The sequence below is a fragment of the Sus scrofa genome, chromosome 2, assembly GCF_000003025.6.
Source record: "Sus scrofa isolate TJ Tabasco breed Duroc chromosome 2, Sscrofa11.1, whole genome shotgun sequence".
Classification (NCBI taxonomy): domain Eukaryota; kingdom Metazoa; phylum Chordata; class Mammalia; order Artiodactyla; family Suidae; genus Sus; species Sus scrofa.
In genome coordinates this window covers 75,312,441-75,335,928 of record NC_010444.4, presented here as the reverse complement: position 1 = coordinate 75,335,928, position 23,488 = coordinate 75,312,441, and the positions used below count along the sequence as shown (strand labels likewise).

Genomic DNA, 23,488 nt, shown 5'->3' with positions numbered 1-23,488 from the left:
GCATATGCCTGTTTCCCTCTCCGGCAGACTAGTGGGGTGCTCCCTGAGGTTGCAAAATTACTCAGCATTAGGTACACGGGAATGTTGTTGAATAAATGAAAAGAGGAAGGGAGGGGGCAGGGAAAGGTTGCAGCGATAGGGAGCCAGAGAAGGTGGAGGAAGAAGGGAGGGCACTCGGCAGAGACCTCAGTGGGACAGATGGAGAGAGGGAGCCGGAAGGAGGTGGGCAGAGCCATATGGGCGGGCAGGGGCGACAGGAGGGGTGGGGTGGGGTGGGGGGAGACCCAGCTCTCCCTTGGCACGCCTCCTCCCGGCTTGGGCGGGCAGCGCCGGCAGGGCCCGGCCTCTGGCGGGCGGATCGCCTAGGCGTTGGGCGCGGAAGAGCGAGGCTTGGAGCCCGAGCGTGCGTGCGGCGTGTGCGCGCTTGTGCGCCCAGGGCCAGCCGGGCGGGCGGCGGCACATGGATGCCAGCCTGGCGCGCGTCTCCAGGCCGGTGGGTAAGGCGAAGCGCGGATCCACGGGGTGTGGATGGTCGGGCCTTGGAGCCTCGGCTTTCCAGTGGGGAAATAGAAGGGGGCTACCCACCTGGCTTCTCAGAGCCACACTAGGACCCCTTCTACCCCACCGCCACCACTGCCGAGCTGACCCAGGAGGGGGAAGGGGCCACCCAGGAGGCGGAAGGGGCCTCCCAGTAGGAGGGAGAAGGTCCCAGGCTCTGCAGTGGGTGGGGGAGATGGGAAGCAGGTATCCAGTCCTTGAGAATGGGGTGGGGGTGGAGGGTGCAGTGATGGGGGCAGGGTCCCTCCCCATGGTCCCCCTCCCTCGCTCCCTCCCTCAACTCATCCATCTCCAGAAGATTATATTTAAATATCTCTTTTGTGCAAGGCAGGAGCTGGGCTCGCCCCTAAGAGGCGGTTTCCATGGCAACAACAATTGCCAGCTTCCGTGTGGTGAATCAGCATTGCCATGGCAACCCCATCCTCATCTGCCCAAGGTGCTGGGAAGGGGGGAGGAGGTGAGGGCCAGCAGAGGCCGGTGGAGGGGTGGGGGAACAGAAGTCTGGAGCTCAGGTGCCCTCTCCCTCCCACCTCCCATCACCACTTCAGTCTGCCCCTAGCCCAGAAACTGGTCCCATCTGGTTGAAATACTCTCCCCTCCTGCCTCCAGCTAGAGGGGTGTGGTACCCAGGTGGAGAGGGGCCAGGGTGTGTCTGGGTATGTCAGGGTGGGGGGAAAGGAGATGTGGTTTGGCCTTTCCCAGGTGGTCAGGGACCCTCTGAGGGTGTGACTGGGCAGCTGGAAGATTGGGCTGGGGGAATTATGGGCATTGGAAGCAGGAGACAGAGGCCTCTCTGGTTCTGGGGTTCCCAAAGCTGAGTTCAAATTGAGAAGGCCCATATATGCCCTGGACATACACTCAGAGAGATTATTTGAAGGGGAGAGGCTCTCAGAGGGGAGGGGGAGCAGACAAATAACCTTTGCAGGCCTTGATTTTGACATCCATAAAAATGGGGTAAAAATTGTGCCTCTCTCTGAAGCTTGCTGGGCAACTGCATGGTGATCAGAAAAACTGACATTTATCAAGCACTTCTGAATGGAGATCTACTCTGAGATTGTCTGACCTGGGTGGGGGGCTGGGACCAGCACTTGCTCCAACCTAAGGCCAGCTGTGGAGGAACCAGGTGCCTTCTATGCTGGTAGGTGTTGGCTACTTCCTCCTGGTCAGTTTGATTCAGCAAACTCCTCTCATGTACCCTGCCCTATGAGGGGGTGGAGGATAATGCTATGGTCTCAGCCTGGAGGGAGACAGAGAAAGGCATAGACATTTCCTGCCCTGAGGCAGAGGGAGGAAGGAACCCAGAAAGGTGGAAGGATTGCCCCCATGGGGGCTTTTAAGCTGGGTTTTGAAGGGTGATTAGTTCACCAGAGACAGTAGGTTGAGAGGGAGATTCTGTCCTAGAACCAGTGGGGAGGCAAATGCCACCCCACCTCACATCCCTTCAAGTCTGTTCTGAAATATCCACATTAGCTTATATCCATGGCTGAGCAAGTTGGAGGACCGGGTGTTAGGGAAAGATTTCTTCCATTAAACATCAGTTTCAGTGCTGGGGGTGGGGAACAGAAGTATCCAGAACAGGAGTTCCTTATGTGGCACAACAGGACTGGTGGTGCCTCTGCAGCACCAAGACACAGGTTCAATCCCTGGCCTTGCACGACAAGTTATAGGACCTGGCATTGCCAAAGCTGCAGCATAGGTCTCAATTTGTGGCTGGGATCTGATCCCAGGAAATCCATATGCCATGGAGTGGCCAAAAAAGAAAAGAAAATTATCCAGAACAGTGAGTCCAGATTGCAGGCTGGTCCATTCAGATGTGACAGTTCCCTCCACCCAAGAGAGCCAACTGAAAATAGCTGCCTTGGTGTATCAGTCAGCCACTGATGAGTAACAGACTGGCCCAAACATTTTATTTCTTCATGATTCTGTAGGTTAACAATCCCAGGCTGGGCTTAGCTGGGCAGTTCTTCTGCTGGTTTGTCCTTAGTCATTCATGCAGTTGCAGTCAGTTGGGGCTCGGCGGGAGCTAGCTGGGCCAGGACTCCCATGTGCTGTCAGCAGGTGTCTCTGTAGGTGAGCTATTCCGTCCTCCAGTAGCTCACCTGAACTTGTCTTTGGCAATCCCAAGGGTTCCAAGATAGCAAGAATGGAAGCTACAAGGTCACTTGAGGCCAAGACTTAGAACTCCACAACTTCACACTCACCACATTCTTTTGGTTAATGCAAGTTACATGGCCAAGTCCAGATGCAAAAGGTGGGGAAATAGACTCCAGTTCTTGATGAGAAGAACCACAAAGTCACATCACATACAGGCACTGCAGGAGTTGGGCTGTCATTGCAAATTGATACACCTGGGGAGGCATGCTTGTTGCTGCCAGAGGTTGGTGGGATGCTGAGGCTGGGGAGGTGGCCAGGATTGCCTGGCAGAGCTCAAGTGAAGTTCCCACCCCCATCACCCCCACTACTGACCTTGACCTCCGTCCTCTGTCTCTCCACAGATGGCGCGGCCAATCCAGGTGAAACCTGCGGACAGTGAAAGCCGCGGAGGTAGTTGTCATCTCTCCGTGGCCACCAGGCTGCGGGTTGGCAGAGGAATGGGAAAAGGAGGGAAACTTTTGCATGAAAGGTGGTGGGAAAGGCAGAGGCCCCCCGGCTAGGGTAGGTGTGGGAGAGTAGGGAGGCTGGGTCCCCTCTTGCTAAGCACAGGGCCACAGGCCCAGCAGTGAGGGATGTGGCCAGGTCCTATGCTTTCCCCTAGAACTTGAAATACCCCACTCATCTCGGGGTGCAACAATGGGGATCTTTAGACACAGAGGGGATGGGGTCCCTGAAGGACCGTCGATCACTTTCTGGACTGTGTGTGTGTACGTTTGCACATCTGAGTAAGTGAGCATGCACACATGGGTTTGCCTGTATGCACATGTGTGTGTGTGTTTCTGACTGGCGTGGGGCAGGGGTGTCTGCCCATCTATGTGCACATCTGCATGCCTGGGCCGTGAGTGGCGGTGTATATAAAGCATGCATGCTTGACTTCCAGGCTGGGCTTTCGGGTTTGCAGGCTGGGCCCAGTGTCTGTGAGATTGACCTCAGGGTAGGTGTGTGCCATGGGGGAGATGCTTGGCTGTCCCCAGTTGGATCCAATGCTGGTCATTCTTGGATATTTTTGAGCCCCCCTCCCCATCTCAGATGGATTGAGTGCTGAGGGAGAACAGCCAGCCCTGGAGGTAATGTGAGGGGCAGGGCTTTTAGGACCTCTGTATATGTGTAGGAGTCTGGTAAAGCCCATCTGGGCTGGGAGCCTGTTTTCACACTCTCCAACCTGGCTGCCATTGTAGGTCAGGGATTAGAGAGGTGGGATCTATATATTTCCATCTCTCTCTTTCTTTCTTTATCTTTCTCTGTCTCCCTCTCCCTCCATATCTCTGTTTCTCTCCTTACCTTTTCCTTCTTCCTTTCTCTCTGGTTCTCTCTGTGCTTGTGTGTCTCTCTGTCTCTAACTGTCTCTCTCTTTGCCTGTCTCTGTCTCTCCCTATCCCTTTCTCTCTCTCTCTGACTCTGTGTCTCTCCCTCCCTCCCTCCTCCATGAGTGACAGCTTCCAGAGAAGGGGTTTCCATAGTGACCCAGCTCACCATTGCTGGAAGAGGAAGCTTGCCACGTTCCTGATTACAGGGAAGCAGTGCAATTACCCAGAGGGCCAGGGCTCTGGGGCCTCACATGAGAATCTGGCCCAGACTGGCCCCTGGGCCTTAGACTTGGGCAGGTCCCAGCTAGGCCTCCAGCCAGGTCCCAAGCCAACCCCAGGCTCCCCAGGCAGCTGTTCCTGTGCACACACCTGCCTTCACTCATTCAACATTCATTCATTGCTTGTCCCCTCCTGAGCCCTGGTAAGGTTGGGCCTGGAGCTCTGCTGGGCACTGACAGGATGTAAGGGCCATCAGATTTTACACCCCTGCCTGGAAAATATAGATGGCAGACAGAAAAGCAGGGACCAGGCCAGGCAAGACAGTTCCTAGTCCTGGTACTATGTGTAGGCTGTCTCTCTGACGGCACAGGAAGGAGGGCCATTTTTTTCCCATGAGATGGGAGCTGCAGGGCAGCAAGGGCATTTCTTGTAGGGGGCACTGCATGAGATGGGAATGCCCAGGCACGTGGAGAATGGAGAGACCCAGGCAGGGGCAGTGTGCGGCTGTGTCCTCCCTCACATGTGCTGAAGAGGGGCCGGCAGGGTCCAGGAGCCCCACTGCCTCCACTCTGCCGGAGGGACGGAGAAATTCCTGGAGGCTGGGACTCGGCTGAGGTGGTGTCTCCGCCGACAGGGGACCGGAAGCTGTTTGTGGGGATGCTGAACAAGCAGCAGTCAGAGGAGGACGTGCTGCGGCTGTTCCAGCCCTTCGGGGTCATCGATGAGTGCACTGTGCTCCGAGGGCCTGATGGCAGCAGCAAAGGTGAAGGGCTGGGGGTGAGGCTGGCTCCTGCGGGGGAGGGGGGTGCTGTGGGACGGGACTGAATGGGTGGGGCGGGTGGGCACAGGAGAGGGCCCTGGATCCCGGGGGCGGGGGCGGGGTTGTGGGCGGGGCTAGCCCTTAGCGGGCGGGGCGAGCAGAGACTCCGGTCCCACGAGGTCTGCAGCTGCCAGTCTCCACCTGACTTTGTTCTTGGAACTGTTCCCATCTGGATTTGCCTGTGTCCTGTGGACTGTCTGCCTGATCCTACTCACTTCACCGTTCCTATATGGTTTCACCCCCTAGAAATGAGTGTTGAACCACTTCCAGCAACATGTTTTCTTGCCTTTCACATTACTGTATGTGCCTAGGGTTGAGTCTCATGCCACCTATGCCACTTTTTTTTTTTTTTTTTAACTTTTTAGGGCCGCACCCACAGCATATGGAAGTTCCCAGGCTACAGGTCCAATCTGGGCTATATATCTGCCGGCCAGAGCCACAGCCACAGCAATAAAGGATCCGAGCTGCATCTTCCACCTACACCACAGCTCATGGTAGTGCCGGATCCTTAACCCACTGAGCGAGGCCAGGGATCAAACCTGCACCCTCATGGATACTACTTGTCTTCATTTCCACTACACCATGGCGGAAACTCCCTTGCCACTCTTTCTCAATAACCAAATGGCTTCATGTGTCTAGTGGTCTCTGTCTGTTTACTTGATTCTGCGTACTTGGGTTCATTTGTCTGGGAGTGATTATCTTACTAGGACTGAATGTATCTGATGGTCCCTGACTATTTATTTGCCTGGCTCTTTCTTAAAATTGAGATAAGATAACATGCTGTAAAATTTCCCGTTTAAAAGTGTACAGTGAAGTGCTTTTCAGTATATTCACAAAGTGGTGCAACTGTCCCTGCTATCCGGTTCCAGACCATTTCCCGCCTCCCCCAGATCTGCCTGGCTCGTCCATAGCCCTCTGTCTGTCTGGAATGGTAGCTGGTGGTCTCTCCCTATGATTGTCTATCTGGATTTGCCTGTGTCTGGGGGTCTCTGTCTGCCTGATTCTACCCTTGCGTGGTGACTTTTCATCCCTGTCCATCCAGTTCTGGTCACGTGGGTGTATCTGTCTGGGTCCAAGTGTATCCCCTGCCTATGTGTGCCCACAGCGCTGCATCTTCTGTGTCTCTGTCTGGTGATTTGTCATTTTAATTCTGCATATCTGATTACAGCTTTGGATCTCATGGCTTGGAGGTCCTTTGAGCCTGCCCCCTGTCACTTGTTCTACAGGGCAGGGCCTGCCTACCCAACTGTGCACCACCTCCCACTATCCCTGCACCGCCTCCCACCATCGCTCTGATGGTGTGTTCCACAAGCAGCTATTGGGCTGGCTATGTCCTTGTCCTACTGTCCAATCCGCTGTTGTCTAGCTGTCTGTCTGAACAAATGGCTGGCTATCTCTCATTTGTCTGACTGTCTGCCTTTCGGGCTGCCCATGACTGTGCTGACTGGCCATGCAGGGCTGCCAGCCCCTTTCCTATGGGCCCTCACCTTCTCTCCTTCTCCTGGAGCAGGCTGTGCTTTCGTGAAGTTCTCTTCCCACACGGAGGCTCAGGCGGCCATCCACGCCCTGCACGGCAGCCAGACCATGCCGGTGAGTCAGAGCTGCCCTGGGTCATGGTAAGGCGGGTGGGAAAAGGGTGAGGGGGCCTGGCCTTACACCCCAGCCATCCAATAGCCCCGGGCCCTTCTTCAGAGAGGGCATGGGGTGGGGCAGGGGAAGATGTGCAGTCCCTGATGATGGTGTGGATGGGTATATGTGTGAGTTTGTGTGTCTGTATGTGTGTGAGCATGTGAGTAAGTGTGGGGTGTGCATGGACGTACTGCTGGTGTGTGTTGGTGTGCACATGTCTGAGAGTGTGCATGTGTGTCTGTGTGTGAAAGGATGGTTAGTAGATGGGTGTCAGTGTGTCAGTGTGCACATGAGATGTATGTAAATGGATATGGATGCGTGAGTATGTATGTGTTGGTGCCTATGCACGTGTGTACTCATGTGACAAGTGTACTGAGTGGGTGTGTGTATGAGTGCACATGTGCAAGCATGTGGTTGATGCACATGTGTGTTTATAAGTAGGTGTGAGTGTGCCTGGGTGATGTGGGGGAATTAGCGTGCATGTGTGCATCTGTAGGTGTGTGTGAAGGCAAGAGTGAGTGTGAGTGTGCCTGTGGATGGGTGAGCTCATGTGTGAATCTAAGTGTAGGCAGTCATGTGTGCATATGAGTGTATGAGTATACATGTATGTATTTGTGAGTGTATGCATGTGTGTGAATGTGGATGGTGAGTGTGAGTCTGTGGGTAGAATGCATGTGGAAGTGTGTGCAAATGTGTGTGAACCCCAGAGGGGCAGGAGCAGGGGAAGGTGGGGCTGGCGGGACCCGCTCTTGGAGGCTGAGCAGCCTGGGATTCCTCCTAGGGTGATGGGGAGTCCCAGAGTGTTTCCATAGGAGAGGGAAGGAGCCCCATCATTTGGAAATGTCCCTGTGGGGCCAGAGTGGGGATGGGCAGTGACAAGACTGAAGCCTGGAGCTTGTGGGTATGCAACATTGAGAGGCCGGGGTGACCACACAGGCTTTGGGGGTGGCCCTGCCCAGGTGCCTCCATCACTGTACATACATGTCCTGATCTGTCATGGGGAAGACAGGCCTTGGAGAACCCACTCTCCTTTCTACTTTTCTGGAAAGTAGGTGTGAAGAGCAGGATAGTCCCAGATCTTCCCTTCTCTTGCTGTCTGGGTACCCAGGCATTAGTTTTAGTTCCTGGAGAGGCAGGGGTCAGCTCACCCAAGGTCAGGCTTTCTTCTACTCAGAGCTGTCCAGTGATGGAGCTAGCGGACCGGATAGGGAGTGAGCTCTCCATGAAAGGAAGTATTCAACATCTCTGATGGTTGGACACTTACCTGTTCTCAGGTGTGAGTGGCAGCTATAGGGTCCTCCATCCGGGCCCCATTGTTCCTCTCTAGCAGTTGGATTCTCTACCTTTTTGAGATTGTGGCTGACAGGGTCCTACACTGGGGCCCACATACCCCACCTGTGCTCACAGGGTCAAGTGCGAGACCCAAGATGCTGATCTCCAGGCTGTACTTACTGTGGCATGTGGGGCCTCATGGGCAGGGCTTACAGCTGCTGGTATCTACACCCCAATACCCCTCAGACTCCAGGGGTCCCCCCTTCTTTCCTTCCCTGCTCGTGGCTGCCCCTGCAGGGTGCCTCCTCCAGCCTGGTGGTCAAGTTTGCCGACACTGACAAGGAGCGGACATTGCGGCGCATGCAGCAGATGGTGGGCCAGCTGGGCATCCTGACACCATCCCTCACACTGCCCTTCAGCCCCTACAGTGCCTACGCCCAGGCTGTGAGTGACCCTGGCCCACAGGCCTCTGCCTTCAGTAGGGCTACTGAGACCACTTTGGGGGTCCGGCTCAGTCTATTGAGGGTTTTTGCCTCTTTGCTCATCTTTCTTTTTTGGGGGGGTCTTTTTAGGGCCGCACCCATAGCATATGGAGGTTCCTAGGCTAGGGGTCCAATCAGAGATGTAGCCACTGGCCACAACTACAGCAACACAGGATCCAAGCCACATCTGCAACCTACACCACAGTTCCTGGCAATGTCAGATCCTTAACCCACTGTGTGAGGCAGGGATCAAACCCGTGTCCTCATGGATGCTAGCCGGGCCTGTTAACCGCTGAGCTACGACAGGAACTCCATCTTTCTGTCTCTTGCCTACTCTCTCTTACTCAGAGTCCTTTTCTGGCTATGGCTGAATCCCCAAGTCCAGGCTGCTTCTTGACCCCAACCCCAGCTGAGCCCCCAACTATGAACTCTGAGCTCTGAGCCCAAGCTGAACTCCAACTCTGAACTGACAGGGCCTCAGGCTCAGCCCCCAAATCCAGGCTGAGACCAAACCCAGACCGAGCCTTTCAGTCTGGCCTGAGCCCCAACCCTCAGTGAACATCAAATTAAGACCCAATTTTGGGGAGTTCCTTCTGGCACTACGGGATCAGCAGTGTCTTGGGAGCACTGGGACTCAGGTTCAATCCCCGGCTGGGCACAGTAGGTTAAAGATCTGGCATTGCAGCTTAGGATGCAACTATGGCTTGGAGCCGATCCCTTGTCCAAGAACTCCATAGGCTGTGGGGCAGCCGAAAAAAAAAGACCCAACCTTGGGTTGACCCCCCCAGATCCTGACTATCCCCCAAATCTAGATTGGCCCCAAATCTAAATAAACGTCCAGGCTGACTCCAAACTGAGACCTATTCTTGGATGAGTTCAACATTGGCGGTTCCCTGGTCCCAGACAGAGCCTTAATCCCAGGCTGAACCCCAATCCTTGACCAAGTTCTAAATGAGCCTTGAACCTAGTCTAGGCCTTGACCTTAGAGCCCAGGCTGAGCTCTAATTCCTCACTGAGCCCTGACCCTGACCTGGGCCAAGACGCACAGTTTGACCCTCCCCAGGTACTGAGCCATGATCTCAGGCCAGGTGCCACACTGACTGTGCAAGCTGACTCCCTTTCCTCCCCCAGCTCATGCAGCAGCAGACAACGGTCCTGTCCACCTCAGGCAGCTACCTGAGCCCCGGCGTGGCCTTCTCACCCTGCCACATCCAGCAGATCGGCGCCGTCAGCCTTAATGGGCTGCCTGCCACGCCCATCGCCCCTGCCTCTGGTGAGAGTCCATCAGGGGCCTGCGGATGGGTGGTCAGGGCCAGGGCTGGGACCGGGTGCCACATGATGCTCTTCTGCTCCCCAGGACTGCACTCGCCCCCGCTGCTTGGTACCGCCGCCGTGCCCGGCCTTGTGGCTCCCATCACCAATGGCTTCGCAGGTGTCGTGCCCTTCCCTGGTGGGCACCCCGCCCTAGAAACCGTATATGCCAATGGCCTTGTGCCCTATCCAGGTAACTCATGGGGTCCCCAGGGCCTAGGAGCTTGGCAGGGAGGGCATCCCTGGGACAAGCATGACTATGCCTTGGTGCCCAGGGAACAAAGGGGCAGGACAAAGGGAGTCCCGGTTGGACAGATAATAGCTGTGGGCACAGAGAAAGAGTTTAAACATAGGAACTTTGCATCCAGACGTTTCCGGGTTCAAATTCCAGTTTGGGCACCCTGGGTGGTTTCTTTAAGTCTCTGAGTCTCAGTTTGCACATCTGGAAATGGGGCAGATAAAACCAGTCATTCTGTGAGGTTGTACCGATGATGCAGTCAGTATGTAAAATGCTAACGTGTCACCTGGCACCAAGAAAGCCACCATCAATCTTCATTATTAATCATTACCAGTTGAGAAAATACTAGTGCCCAGATTTCTTCCCCCCTTCATTCAGTATTGATCATACACTGACTTGGGCTGGGGTCTGTCCTCCTGAAGCAGAAGTCTTCACCTTTCTCTACCCTGTGCCATGATTTCAAGGCACACATCTCCCCATACTTTGCTTAGGTGAAGTACATCATCTGCATTCCCACCGCAGAGAATTTGTTTATTTTTATTTTGAAATGATTGGCATTTACAGAGAGTTTCAAAAATAGTACGGAGAAGTCCAGGTACTGTTGTTCACCCAGTGTCCCCAGATGCCAACATCTTACATATGCTAACATCTTAGGTAACCACAGTATGTTGTCAAAACTAGGAAACTGACATCGGTGCAGTATGAACCCAAAAGGAATTGGAGAGCCTATTCACACTTCACTATTTACAGTGTGTGTGTGTGTGTGGTTCTATGCCATTTTATCACAGGTAAAGTTTCATGTAACCACCACTACAGTCAGCATACAAAGCTGTTCTTTTTTCTTTTCTTTCTTTTTTTTTTTTTTTTGTCTTTTTAGAGCCACGCCCTCGGCATATGAATGTTCCCAGGCTGGGGGTAGAATAGGAGCTGCAGCTGGCCTACACCACAGCTCACAGCAATGCTGGACCCTTAACCCACTGAGTGAGGCCAGGGATTGAACCTGCATACCTGCATCCTCATGGATGCTAGTCAGATTAGTTTCCGCTGAGCCAGCGCAGGAACTCCTACAAAACTCTTCTATCTCTACAAAGTAATTCGTTGGTGTGACCCCTTTACTGTCTTACTCCTCCATCACCACTCCATCTTCTAGCAGCCTCTCGCCGTTCAAGTAGTTTTTTGGCTCAATTTCCTCCAGACTCTCCAGCGTTGGAGAGTCCGCGCATAGGGACCCTGGGAAGGTCACAGCCGCATGGGGTATCCAAAGCTTGTCTGATGATCGAGGTGTGAAGGAGGGAAAAGGAGGAAGGGAAGGGGGTGGGTAGTGATTAGAAGCAGAGGCCTCGAGGCCTGGAGAATCCTGAGAAGAAAGTGTGGAGCAGGGTGGCCAGAATGGGGACAAGAGTTAGGGGTGATGGTTAAACCTCTCTGGAATCGAAGAAACTGAAGAAATTAAGTTCGGTTTCTGCCATTTCCTACCTGAGTGGCCCAGCTGCTTCACTTCTCCGAGCTTCAGTTTTCCCACCTGTAAAATGAGGATCATATCTGTAAAACGTTTATGCAGAAATGTAGCTGGGGTTGACCTTTGTTGCGGGGTGGATGGAAGACCTCCGCTGCGCCGCCCCGTTCAGCCACTTCTTCCGCCCCGCAGCTCAGAGCCCGACGGTGGCCGAGACTCTCCATCCTGCCTTCTCCGGAGTCCAGCAGTACACAGGTAGGGAGGGAGGCAGCACGCCCCGACCCCGCGTGACCCAGCCCCTCGGCTCCCAGCTTCCTGGGCTAGCCACGCCACGCCCCTAGCCACACACCTCAGGGGCCGCCCTCTCATTCTGTTCTCCCGCTTCTGCCTAGTCAGGACTCCTAATTTGGGCCCAATCCCAATTATTGGCCCCCCTCCCTCCTTTAACATCTAGCCCTGCCCCTCAAGCCTGCCTTTGGTCCCGCCCTTCATGTCCTGCCCACACTCTGAACAGCCTCTGCCGGAGCCTCGCCCGCTTCTCTGGCTCTTTTTCCTAAAGACTGCCTTGGTCCCGCCCTTAGGCATGTAGGATCCCATCCACTCTACTTCTCTGGTGCCTTGGCCCCTCCTCCCTCAGACCCGCCCCCCAGTGATCACGACCCCATCACACGAACCTGGATTTGGCTCCGCCCTCAGCCACGACCCCACCCCTCGATTCACGGCCCCGCCCCACTCTGCTCCTCCCTTTGCCTTGGCTCCTCCCTCAGACCTGCCCTCCAGTGACCGCGCCCCTCGCCTTCCCCAACAGCGGGTCTTGATCCCACCCTCAGCCGTGACCCCTCCCATCACCTCTTAGCCCCGCCCCCACGTGCACCCTGCTGCCTGCCGGCCTCACGCCCGCCTCTGCCCTGTGTCTCACTCCTGGTCTCTGCAGCCATGTACCCCACCGCGGCCATCACGCCCATCGCGCACAGCGTCCCCCAGCCGCCGCCCCTCCTGCAGCAGCAGCAGCGAGAAGGTGAGGGGGCTGTGACCTCCCCTGGGCGCCAGCCCCGCCCTCTGACCGCCCCCTCCACCTCCAGGACCCTCGGCCCGGCAGCCAAGCGGCTAAGAGCTCGGCCTGGGGTCTGCACAGACATGGGTTCAAGTCCCAGCACAGCCCCTGGGTATTTGGGGTGCAGCTGATTCTTTCTCTCTAGTCGACCTGGTAGGGATAGCAGTGACCTGCCACCACCAGGAGCCCTGTCCAGAACGGGGTGTTTCTCAGAAATTTTGGAGAGAAAACTCTTTTTTGAGTTTAGGGGTGGGATAATAAGCTATCTCAGGTAAAATAAGGCTTCCTCATTAAAGTCAAGGGGAAAAGGAGTTAAAATTCTGGAGTCGGACAACCAGGATTCAGATCCGCCCAGATCTGACTTGTAACATCTTAAGGAAGGCACTTCATTGCCCTTGTCTGCCACATAGGCAACCATCTGTGTCAAGAGGCCTGTTCCTGACCCTTAGTAGGCACTCAGCACCTGGGAGTCTCTTCCTCTCCTTAACGTATCTAGTTGGAGTTGGGATGGGTGGGTGCTGAGGAGTGTTGACTAAACTGGGAAAGCCCCAAGTCGCCCCATGACATGGGAAGCTTCCAAATGGCCTGGCCTGTTCATTGAGTTCTGTAAGGCTCTGTACAATTTCTCACTTGCCCTTGGTCTGCAGGAAGGGGAATGCTGCCGGAGTGCAGTAGGTAAAAGCTGGTCCAGATGCAGTCCCTGCTGCTATAACATGACGTATGCCTTCTGGAGAGTCACCAGAGTTTGCAGAACCTCTCGGCTTGTGGGAGAAATAGGGTCAGGGGTACACAATTCAGAAATGTTGGCTCTGACATGGTAAAAAAAAAAAAAAAAAAGGGAAATAAAAGATAAGACCCTAGTAAAAATGGTAGCACAGTTGTATGTGTGTTTGATGGTTAAGAAATACATGAATATGATAATATATTGGGCACTATCTTGGAAAAGACCGGAAGTTTGCACAGGGACGAGGCAGCTGAAGGGCTGCTCCATGTGAGTGACTGTGAAGTGATGGAAAGGCTTGTCTGTCATCAGATGGAGAGTTGTAACCTCAGATGGGGACAGGTGTGGCTCATAATACACTTGGAGAACTGAGAAAGTTGGTTTTTGGAGTTGTGTGTATGCGTGTGTGTTGCTTAGGAGATTCAGTTCAGCTGGGCGTGACCGTCTGCATTCACCTAGGTGTTTCTTGGAGAGGAGATAACACACAGGCAAACACAAAATTTGTGTCTGCTCAAAATTGTTTTGTAAAGTGTCACTTGTGTGGTACACATACTTGCATTTTGAAAAACAATCCTATTAGGGCAACTGTGGTCCTAATAGAAAGGTAAAGTGGAGGTGAATGGCTAATCTTGATTTTTGTATTTTCTGGGGTGGGGAATATTCATTGCAAGGACGGGGGGACTCTCAGTGGTTTGAGGGTTACCTTTGTTTTGGGGGGCCTTGGAGAAGGTCTTTTGTAGGTTTAAGATTAGCAGCAGGTTTGAGGACTCTTGATGCCTTCGAATAATCAAGGATTTTAAATGCTCTTATTATTCATTCTTTTTTTTTTTTTTTTTTTTTCCTTTTTTGGCCTTGGCATGCAGCAGCTTGATGAGGAATCTCAGTTCCCAGACCTGAGATTGAACCCGGGCTGCAGCAGTGAAAGCACTGAATCTCAACCACTAGACCACCAGGGAACTCCCTATTATTATTTATTCTTATGTGAGCCCTGCAGTGGGTATTATTAGGGAAAGGGATGATTTTGACAGTTAGTTGTGTTTCAAAAAATTATCTCTGGTTGGTATGGTATATCATTTAAAATTATCTGTGGCTTCAGGATATTTGGGGTTTGGGACTGGAGAATTACCTTTTTATTTTACTTGATTTTATTTTTGCATCATCTGAGCTTTGAAAATTATCCCAGGTTTGGAGGATTATCTAAGGTTTTAAAAAATATCTGGATTGGAGTTCCCGTCGTGGCTCAGTGGTTAACGAATCCAACTAGGAACCATGACGTTGAGGGTTCGATCCCTGGCCTTGCTCAGTGGTTAAGGATCTGGCATTGCCGTGAGCTGTGGTGTAGGTCACAGATGTGGCTCAGATCCTGCATTGCTGTGGCTGTGGTGTAGGCCAGCTGCTACAGCTCCGATTCAACCCCTAGCCTGGGAACCTCCATATGCCTAGGGTGTGGCCCTGAAAAAAAAAAAAAAGCAAAAACAAAACAAAGCAGAAAAACCCAAAACACCAAAAACAACAACAACAAAAAATATCTGGATGTTTGGAGATTGGGACCAGGGAATTACTTGTCTTATTTTATTATGTGGTCATTTCAAAAAATGAACGTTTCATTTTATGTTTAAATTATCTTCCTATTTATTATTATTATTATAATTTAAGGCCGAGCTTTGCAGCATATGGAGGTTTCTAGGCTAAGGATCAAATTGGAGCTGCAGCTGCCGGCCTACACCACAGCCACAGAAACGACAAATCCAAGCCATGTCTGTACTTACACTACAACTCACAGTAACGCTGAACCCTTAACCCACTGAGTGAGGCCAGGGATCAAACCCAAAACCTCATGGATACTAGTCAGGTTCATTACCACTGAGCCATAATGGGAACTCCTATTATTATTTTTTATTTAAAAATTTTTCTTGGCTGTGCCCATAGCATGCAGAAATTCCCAGGCCAGGTACCAAATCTGAGCCACAGCAGTGACAACACAGAATCCTTAACCACTAGACCATTGGAGAACTCCTGAACATTTCATTTTAAAACCCGTTTTAGGAGTTCCCGGCGTGGCGCAGTGGTTGGGGAATCCGACTAGGAACCATGGGATTTTGGGTTCCATCCCTGGCCTTGCTCAGTGGGTTAAGGATCCCGCGTTGCCATGAGCTGTGGTGTGGGTCGCAGATGCATCTCGGATCCCGCGTTGCTGTGGCTGTGGTGTAGGCCAGCGGCTACAGCTCTGATTAGACCCCTAGCCTGGGAACCTCCATATGCCATGGGAGCAGCTCAAGAAAAGGCAAAAAGACAAAACAAACAAAACCCGTTTTAGACTTAGAGTTATTGCAAAGACAATGCAACATGTCCATATATGCCACGCCCAGTTCATCTGATTTCTGTAAATGACCTGGAGTCTGAGGTTTAGGGATTTTCCAGAGGTTGGGGTTGTCTGGGATTTTTGCATTATTTGGGGTCTGGGATGGAGGGATTTCTCTCTGTTCTGGGGGATGGGGGTCATCTGAGTTTTATAAATTCCCTGAGGCCCGGGGGCCATTAGAGGTTTGGAGGGTCCAAGTTTGGGGTTATATAGATAAGGGGTGAAGGTGCCCTGCCTCCCCTCTCCCCTACTTTGATGCTCCTTCTTTCTGGGTGTCAAGGGGGCACCCCTCTCCCAACAGCTGGAGACACCAGATGTGAGCTCCGGACTCATGCCCCTCCCCCGGGGGTCCACCTCCTCTCCTTGGGGGCTTTATGTCTTTCTCTCCCCCACCTGCAGGTCCCGAAGGCTGTAACCTGTTTATCTACCACCTCCCCCAGGAGTTTGGAGACACGGAGCTGACGCAGATGTTCCTGCCCTTCGGCAATATCATCTCCTCCAAGGTGTTTATGGATCGGGCCACCAACCAGAGCAAGTGTTTTGGTGAGTCTGTGCTGTGGGTGCCCCTCCCTGCTTACCAGGCCCCATCCCATGTGCCCCTTGCCCTTGGAAATGGTGGGGTGGGAGGGTGTGGTCAGTCATGAGACAGGTCTGGTTCAAAAGAATCACATTTATAATCAGAATGAACACTTATGAAGCACCTACTCTGTACCAGGCACACAGCAGTGAAGGAAACCAACAAAAATCCCTGCCCTCCGCAATTTGAATTTAAATAACCCCCTGTGGCCAGTGGCTGCTGACCACTGAATTAGAAAGCATAGGTCTAGGGGGAGGAGATGGAAAGAAACAAACATAGGATATAGGCCAGGGGGTTATAAATGGCATGGAGAAAAAATGAAACTAGTAAGAAAAATGAGTAAGAAAATGAAACTAGTAAGAAAATGATAAGGAGGAGGCAATGTTTCAACTGAGACGTGAATGATGAGGAGCCAGCCATGGGGGAATCTAGGGAAAGAGTGTTATAAGCAGAAGGAACCACGTCTGCAAAGGTCCTGGGGCAGGATGGGGCCTGATGCAATGGAGGAACAGTGAGGAGGCCTCTGTGTGTGGAGCAGAGTGAGTGAGGAGGAGAGAAGGAGGGGGTGAGGGCAGGCAGGTCATGCAGGGCCTTGTGGGCTGTGGGGAGAATTTCCTTGACCCCCAAAACAGAAGAAATTAAAGCTCAGAGAGGTGAGTAACTCATCCAAAGTCATACAGCAGCAAACAGGCAGAACCTAGACTAGAACCAACATCTGGACTCTAACCCCACCCTATCCTCTTTGAAGGATCGGCTTTTGACTATTCTAAACATCTCCTATATATACTTATTATTCGCCCATAAAAGAGAAAATTGTTCCAGTTTACAAGTGGAGGAAAAAGAGGTACAGAATAGTCAAGCAACATGCTTGAGGTCACACAGCAAGTAAAGGGCTTCCCCCTGCACCCGCCCCGCTCCAGTGCCCAGGCCCCCTCCTCTATACCCTGCTTCCACAAGGAAGAAGGAAATTTCTAGAGGAAAACCTTCTCAGTTGCATTCAGCAGTCAGGGGTCACATGCCTTCTCAGAGGCTCGGTTTTCTCATCCACTTAAGGGGAGGTGTGGGTGATAGGAAGATAACCACCCATCCCAGTCCCAGGTTTCCCTATGGCTCCCCAGTGAGACCCTTCAGCCAGACACCTCAGCCCTGATCCCATCATTTCTCTGCCTGACCTCCCACCCAGCCTCTCACACAGAGCTTGGGTATCCCGCCCCTAAATGCTAGCACATGTGGCTCCCACCCCTCTGAGAGCTCCCCAGCCCCTGTGGCCTCTGCACAGTCCTCCAGGAAGTCCGTGAGGACCAACAGACAAGGGATGGGAGTAGGGAGAGAGTTACTTTGGTATAAAATAAGGCGGGGGTGGCGCTAGAGCACTTCTGATGGCCCATAGTGAAAAAAATATTACAATATGGAAAAAAATAAAATAACTCAATATGAAAAAAAAATACGATGGCCCAGGGTGGAGGGAGACTGGGGCTAGACAGACTGATGGTAACAGAGAGAGACACAAAAAGAGAAGAGACAAGAATTCCTGCGTGGCTCAGTGGGTTAAGGATCTAGCATCATCACTGCTGTGGGTAGAGTTTGATCCCTGGCCTGGGAACTTCTGCATGCTTTGGGCACGGCCAAAAAAAAAAAAAAAAAAGAAGGGGCAAATAGTGAGGGACGGAGAGAAGAAACACAAGGATACAAAGACACAGGACACACATAAAGACAGAGAGACAAGGACAGACAGACACATGCACACAAGGACAGAATCAGATGGGCAGATAAGACTGCAGATGGATAGATGTCTCACAGGAGCTAAAGGGTTGGCATCAGGGCATAGAAGGAGGCAGACATGGTGGGGAGGGAGAATGTGGCCTTCCTGTGACCCACAGGGGCCCCACCTGTCCCCCACATCTGTTGGGAGGTCTCAGCAGAGCAGACCCCAGGTAAGGAGTGAGCGCCCCATCCCCAGAGACATGCAAGTCCAGGTGGTGTCAGAAGCAGGCCAAGGCTGCTGTGCATCCTCTGGCAAGCCCTCCCACCTTCCCGGGCCATCTGCCCCTGCAAGCACACACCCCCACCCCCAGGACCCCGTGAGCCGGGCAGCCAGGGCTGCAGCACTGGAGCGAGCAGAGGACGCCCGTGTTGCCCACCATCGTGGGTCCACCCCGGTCTCCGCAGGCTTCGTGAGCTTTGACAACCCAGCCAGCGCGCAGACCGCCATCCAGGCCATGAACGGCTTTCAGATCGGCATGAAGAGGCTCAAAGTGCAGCTGAAGCGGCCCAAAGATCCGGGACACCCCTACTGACCGCGCCCACAGCCGCCCTGAGGCTGCGGGCTTGGCCCAGGTGAGCCGCCAGGCGGCCCCACCCCCACCCTGGTCTTGTCCTCACCCCCTCCTTGTTCTCCAAACCCCCCAAGGTTGGGGGGATGCTGTAAGAGGCTACGAGGAGCCCCCAGGTTTGGTTGATGGGGACAGAGCTGGACGAAGTCCCCCTGGTCCTCCCTGTCAGGGCTGGAAGCAGAGCAATGGGATGGGAGTGGGGAGGGTGGTTAGGGCATTCTTCCTGGAGAAGGCTTTGAATGATGAATCCAAGTTCACCTGGAAGGCAGGTCTGGGGTGGGGGCGGGCTGTGGGGAGGGTCTTCTGTCCTGTCTTAGGAATCTGTTTTCCTAGCCAGGCCCCTCTGGGAACTCTTCATTTGGCATAATTCATACCCCGTGGGTTGATGGAAGAGTGAAAAGTTTGCTCCCACCCAATGGCATGCCAGGGTGGGAGGGAAATCCCCTCCAACAAAGGCGCAGATACCCAAGAGTGTCTGTGCCATCAGGGTGACCAGCTCTGTCAATTCATTACTTCTCTGGGGAATGAACTGTGAGCCTAAAAGGGGCCAGTGGGGAAACTTGCAACCGATCTTAAGCCTTGACAAGCCTCATCTGTCAAATGGGCCCGTGCAGGTGGTCTCCCCCAGGGGCCATGGGACGGAATCCCTCAGGGCACTTGGTGTCTTCCCAGCTGAGCCCAGGACCCGCCACCTACCTGGAAAGCTGGCGATAACTCGTTTTGATTTTTCTCCTCTTTACCACCGTGGCCACTGAGATCACTGAGGCTCGCCTGGGTCTGGTGCGAAGCAGGTGCTCAGTGAGGGGCTGTTCCTGCTCCCAGACCCTGCCATGGCAGCACCTACAGATTTGAGGGTGCTGAGTCACAGGGTCCTATGTCTTTGGGAGGGCGCCAACGGAAATCCACCCCACCCCCCACCCCCACCCCGCCCCGGAAGCCAGCAACCAGCGATCCTTGCGCTTTGAACTTGCTGGCAGCTCATCCTCACTGAGCACCTGCTGTGCACCAGGCACTGTGACCAGAAATGGGGCCGGGGAACTGCTTCATGGAGCTTCAGTGGCAGGGAGCAGAGGAAAGGGGTCGGGAACAGATATTTGTCCCCAGTAGCCGGATAAGGACACGGGCTTGGCAACCCTTAGTCCCTTCCAAGCAGGGCGTGTCAGCCTCCAAACCCTGAAATGGACTCTTTTTGCAAAGATGGGGGCCCTTGGGCTCCCAGACCCCAGTCTGGCCAGGGGAGTGGGGTGGGTGGGAGGTGATGTCATCGGCCGACGCGCCCCCTCCCCCATCGCCGCTCCCTAACGCCCCTCCCTTCTCCGCCAGGTGAGGGGCCTTCCCACCCCAGGAGGGTTTCCCGCTTCCAACTGATCCAGGACTTTTCCGTAAATTACAACTGAGTTTGGACACCAGCCCCCCCTCCTCTCCCTTCTCCCCTACTCCCTTCCCCAAAATGTGAAGCTCTGTTGAAGGCCACATGGAGCAGGGAGGGGGCTTCGTGGTCTGCGGTGGTGGGGGTGGGGGGATCCTGGGAGATCTCCTTGCTCCCCCCACCCCCTGACACACAAACTTTGTGGCTTCCCCAAACGAAATCACAACTTTTCCTATATATATATATGCATATATATATAGAGCTATAGACAGTATATATATTTTTTGAGTATAGATCATGGGACCAAACTTTTTCAACTTCCTTCCATCCAAGAGAAGGTGACCCTGGGCCGGTCACTCAGCAGGGACGCTCAGAAGGGCTGAGGCTGGCGGGGCAGCCCAGTGTCCCCTTGCCTCCCGCTGTCATGTCAGACCAGGGCGCCGGCGAAGCACTGGGAATCAGCACCTAACGCGATATACCTCCAGGACCTTTGACCCCCCGCCACCGACGATTCTCTATTCTCGCGGGCCTGTGGGCTCAGCCGGCTTCAGTGTCCCTGGTCCTAGCTGCAGCTTCCAGAGCCCCCATGCCCTTCGTCCCAGGGCCCTGCCTTCCCCTGATGTAGGCACAAAAGAGACCCCTTGGCCTCCCCCAAGCCTCCCCCCGCCCCCCCGCCCAGTCATAGCCTTACTCATGTGACCAATAGCCCTTAGCTTTCCGTCGGGGGCGCAGAGGGTTGGGGGGAAGCCCCCCACCCCTTGAGCCCTCTCCCAAGGGCAGGTGGACACCCTCCCTGCCTTTGGATCACCAGCCTGGAATTCACAATCTCATGACCAAGATTGCCACGTGCACTGGACAGGCCCAACCTGCACTGGCCAAGCACCCCTTCACCGGAGATACCTCTGCAAAGTTTTTTTTTTTTTTTTTTTTTTTCGGTCTTTCTGAGCAGGTACAAAGAAAAGAGAAGAAGAGAAATGGGGGCAAAATCAAACAGTGGATTTTTGTTTCCTACTTGGGGCGGGGAGGGATATCCTGTGGGGTGCCTCTGTATAGCTACTCAAACCGTGAAAACCCCCCTTGAAGCACAGAGTCAAGTTCGGTTTTTTTCGGACGTCCGGTGGGGCCTCACGCCAGACGAGGCGCCAGAGAACTTAATAAGCTCAAGAAAAAAAAATTTTTTAAAGAAAAAAAAAAAGCATTCCCTTTTGTTTCTACCAAAATGTGTTGACCGACCCAGAAAAAAAAAAAAAAAAAAAAAAGGAAAAAAAGAAAAAAAACATAGCCAAAAAAAAAAAAAACCCACAAAAAACAAAAAAAGGAAGGAAAAAAAAAATCTTCTGACCAACCTGTTTCGATATTCCAGAGTTTGATAATTGTTCCGAGATACTCTCTCGCGTGCCTGTGTCCTGTGCGTCTGCGTGTGCAAGCGTGTGTGCTCAGGGGCTACGGGGCCTCGTCCGTGTCCCGCCCCGCCCTGCCCCGCCCCCGCCAGGCCTGCTTGGGAGTGCGTGCTGGCGTGCAGTGGCGTGTATCCTCTGGTCCATGTTTACTGGCTGTAAATACCATTTTTATACTCCACGTCAAAGACCTACGTGATTTGTACGATGTACTTTATTTCTGCTACGAGTAATTTCATGAAGTTTCAACTTGCAAACTGACTTTTGGAGACAAACCGCCACACACACACACACACACACACACACACACACACACACACACACACATACACGCACACACACACAAAGAAAGACAAGAAAAAGACTTGGAGGGAACTTCGGGTTGACTTGTTTGAGCCTCGAGGTCCTTGTCACGGTGGCGTGTTTCAGGTGAGAAGCTGCAGACATCATCTTCATGTCCCAAACGCCTCTCTTTGGTCTGGAGAAACTGAAAGTTTATTTAATAAAAGTTTTACTTGCTAAAGGCCTGGGTCCTCACTGATTTGCCCTCTCTCGTCGAGAAAGATCAAGTACATCTGGCCGTATCAGGTGTGCCTGAGCTGGTGAGAAATCTGGATTCCGAGTGAGCAGGTGTGGGAGGAGAAGGCTCTGATGTTCCCATGGCCAGGGTCCGGTCTGATTCATCCAGACCTTGAAGAAATGGAGTGTTCTTTCTCAAGACGAGCAGGTGCCTATATGTGTTGATTCACATGCTCGTTCATTCATCCAGCAAAACATTTATGGAGTGCCTGACCCCTGGGCTGGCCACCAGGGCCACAGTGGTGATCAGATGGTGCTGGGCTCTGCCTTTGAGGAGGCAGCCTGCGGGGGCATGGGGGAGGGGGTGGCAGGAGAGACACTATATCATACATGTTTTTGTAATTGAGTTAAAATCTGTGTAACACAAAAATTCACTGTTTTTACCATTCTGAAGTGAACAGTTCAGTGTCTTTAAGCCCATTCACAAAGTTGTGCAGTCATCACCACTCTCCAGTTTCAGAAGATTTTCATCACCCCAAAAGAAGCCCCTTTCCCATCAGTAGTCACTCCTCACCTGCCTCTCCCAGCCTCTGACAACCAGGAACCCACTCTCTGTGTCTGTGGACATGCCTGTTCTGGATGTTTCCCATCCATGGAATCCCACACGGTGTGTCGTCCTGTGTCTGCTTCTCTCACTGAGCGTGGTATTTTCATGGTCCATCTACGTGGTAGCAAGTGTCAGTGTGTTTCTTTCCTTTTTTAAGGCTGAGTGTATTCCAGTGTGTGGCGGGACGACTCATCCATTGATGGACATTTGAGTTGTTGCCACCTTTTAGCCATTGTGAATCATGTTGCTGTAATTATTTGTGTGTAGGTTTCTCTCAGGTACGTACCTAGGAGTGGAATTGCTGGGTCTTAGTAACTTTGGGTTACCACTAGGAACACGTGAGAGTTCCTGTGTCTCTGCCCCAATATGTGTTACACACTAGAGCTGAATTGGAATGTTGAGGCAGAAATCCCCTTCATTGGGCCTGAGGCCCTCAAGGACCCAGAAGTGTCCTGAAGAGGTAAGACCTGAAGGAGGTGGGATCCAAGAGATGACAGGGCTTTGGCAGAAAAAAAAACGAAAGCAAAAGGCCCTGCAGACCCACCCCCACTCTAATAAAGGATTCAAAATTCCTTTAAAAAAAAAAATCCTGAGGAGTTCCTGTTGTGGCTCAGCAGTTAATGAACCTGACTGGCATCCATGAGGACGCAGGGTTCGATCCCTGGCCTCACTCAGTGGGTTAAGGATCCAGTGTTGCCTGGAGCTGTGGTGTGGTTTGCAGACGCAGCTTGGATCCCATGTTGCTGTGGCCCTGGCGTAGGCTGGTGGCTACAGCTCTGATTGGACCCCTAGCCTGGGAACCTCCGTATGCCGTGGGTGCAGCCCTAAAAAGAGCGAAAAACGAAAACAAACAAAGATCCAGAGACTCAGAGTGGGGGACAGTGGGCTCCAGGGTAAAGCTTGGAGTAGAGGTGTGAGTAGAGAGAGCTCATCACATCCAAGGTGAGCCTTTCCAAATTCATGGGATGAGTACTAACTCCCTTTCATGAACTACTTAATATCCTGCTGGGGGCTTTGCAGAAACCAGGCGTTTTAATCTTGTCAACAACTCATCCCTTTTTACAGCTGAGGAGACTGAGGCTCAGAGACAGGAAGTGCCTTGC

General features: G+C 53.0%; 1 protein-coding gene and 1 long non-coding RNA gene across 10 annotated transcripts in view; one reads left to right on the top strand and one right to left on the bottom strand.

The window, feature by feature from the left end:
• The window catches only part of CELF5 (CUGBP Elav-like family member 5), a 49,382-nt gene extending 28,261 nt beyond the window's left edge, over window positions 1-21,121 (top strand). The window contains exons 3-13 of one of the 9 annotated variants that reach the window (XR_002341694.1): window positions 3,054-3,105; window positions 4,873-5,001; window positions 6,569-6,648; window positions 8,257-8,403; window positions 9,573-9,714; window positions 9,799-9,945; window positions 11,639-11,701; window positions 12,381-12,464; window positions 16,024-16,126; window positions 18,330-18,497; window positions 19,817-21,121. Coding sequence is in view for 7 of the 9 variants with exons in the window: in XM_021084136.1 (XP_020939795.1) it covers window positions 3,054-3,105; window positions 4,873-5,001; window positions 6,569-6,648; window positions 8,257-8,403; window positions 9,573-9,714; window positions 9,799-9,945; window positions 11,639-11,701; window positions 12,381-12,464; window positions 15,983-16,126; window positions 18,330-18,457 (1,116 nt within the window). In the remaining 2 variants the exon portion in view is untranslated. Of the gene's footprint in view, window positions 1-3,053; window positions 3,106-4,872; window positions 5,002-6,568; window positions 6,649-8,256; window positions 8,404-9,572; window positions 9,715-9,798; window positions 9,946-11,638; window positions 11,702-12,380; window positions 12,465-15,982; window positions 16,127-18,235; window positions 18,500-19,816 lie in introns of those variants that run through there. The other 8 variants (XM_021084138.1, XM_021084136.1, XR_002341695.1 and 5 more) reach the window with 8 other exon arrangements.
• LOC110259366 lies at window positions 809-19,870 on the bottom strand. The gene is made up of 3 exons (XR_002341696.1): window positions 19,190-19,870; window positions 11,467-11,512; window positions 809-3,131 (listed from the first exon to the last, which is right to left on the bottom strand). It is a non-coding gene; the product is annotated as an uncharacterized LOC110259366 (long non-coding RNA).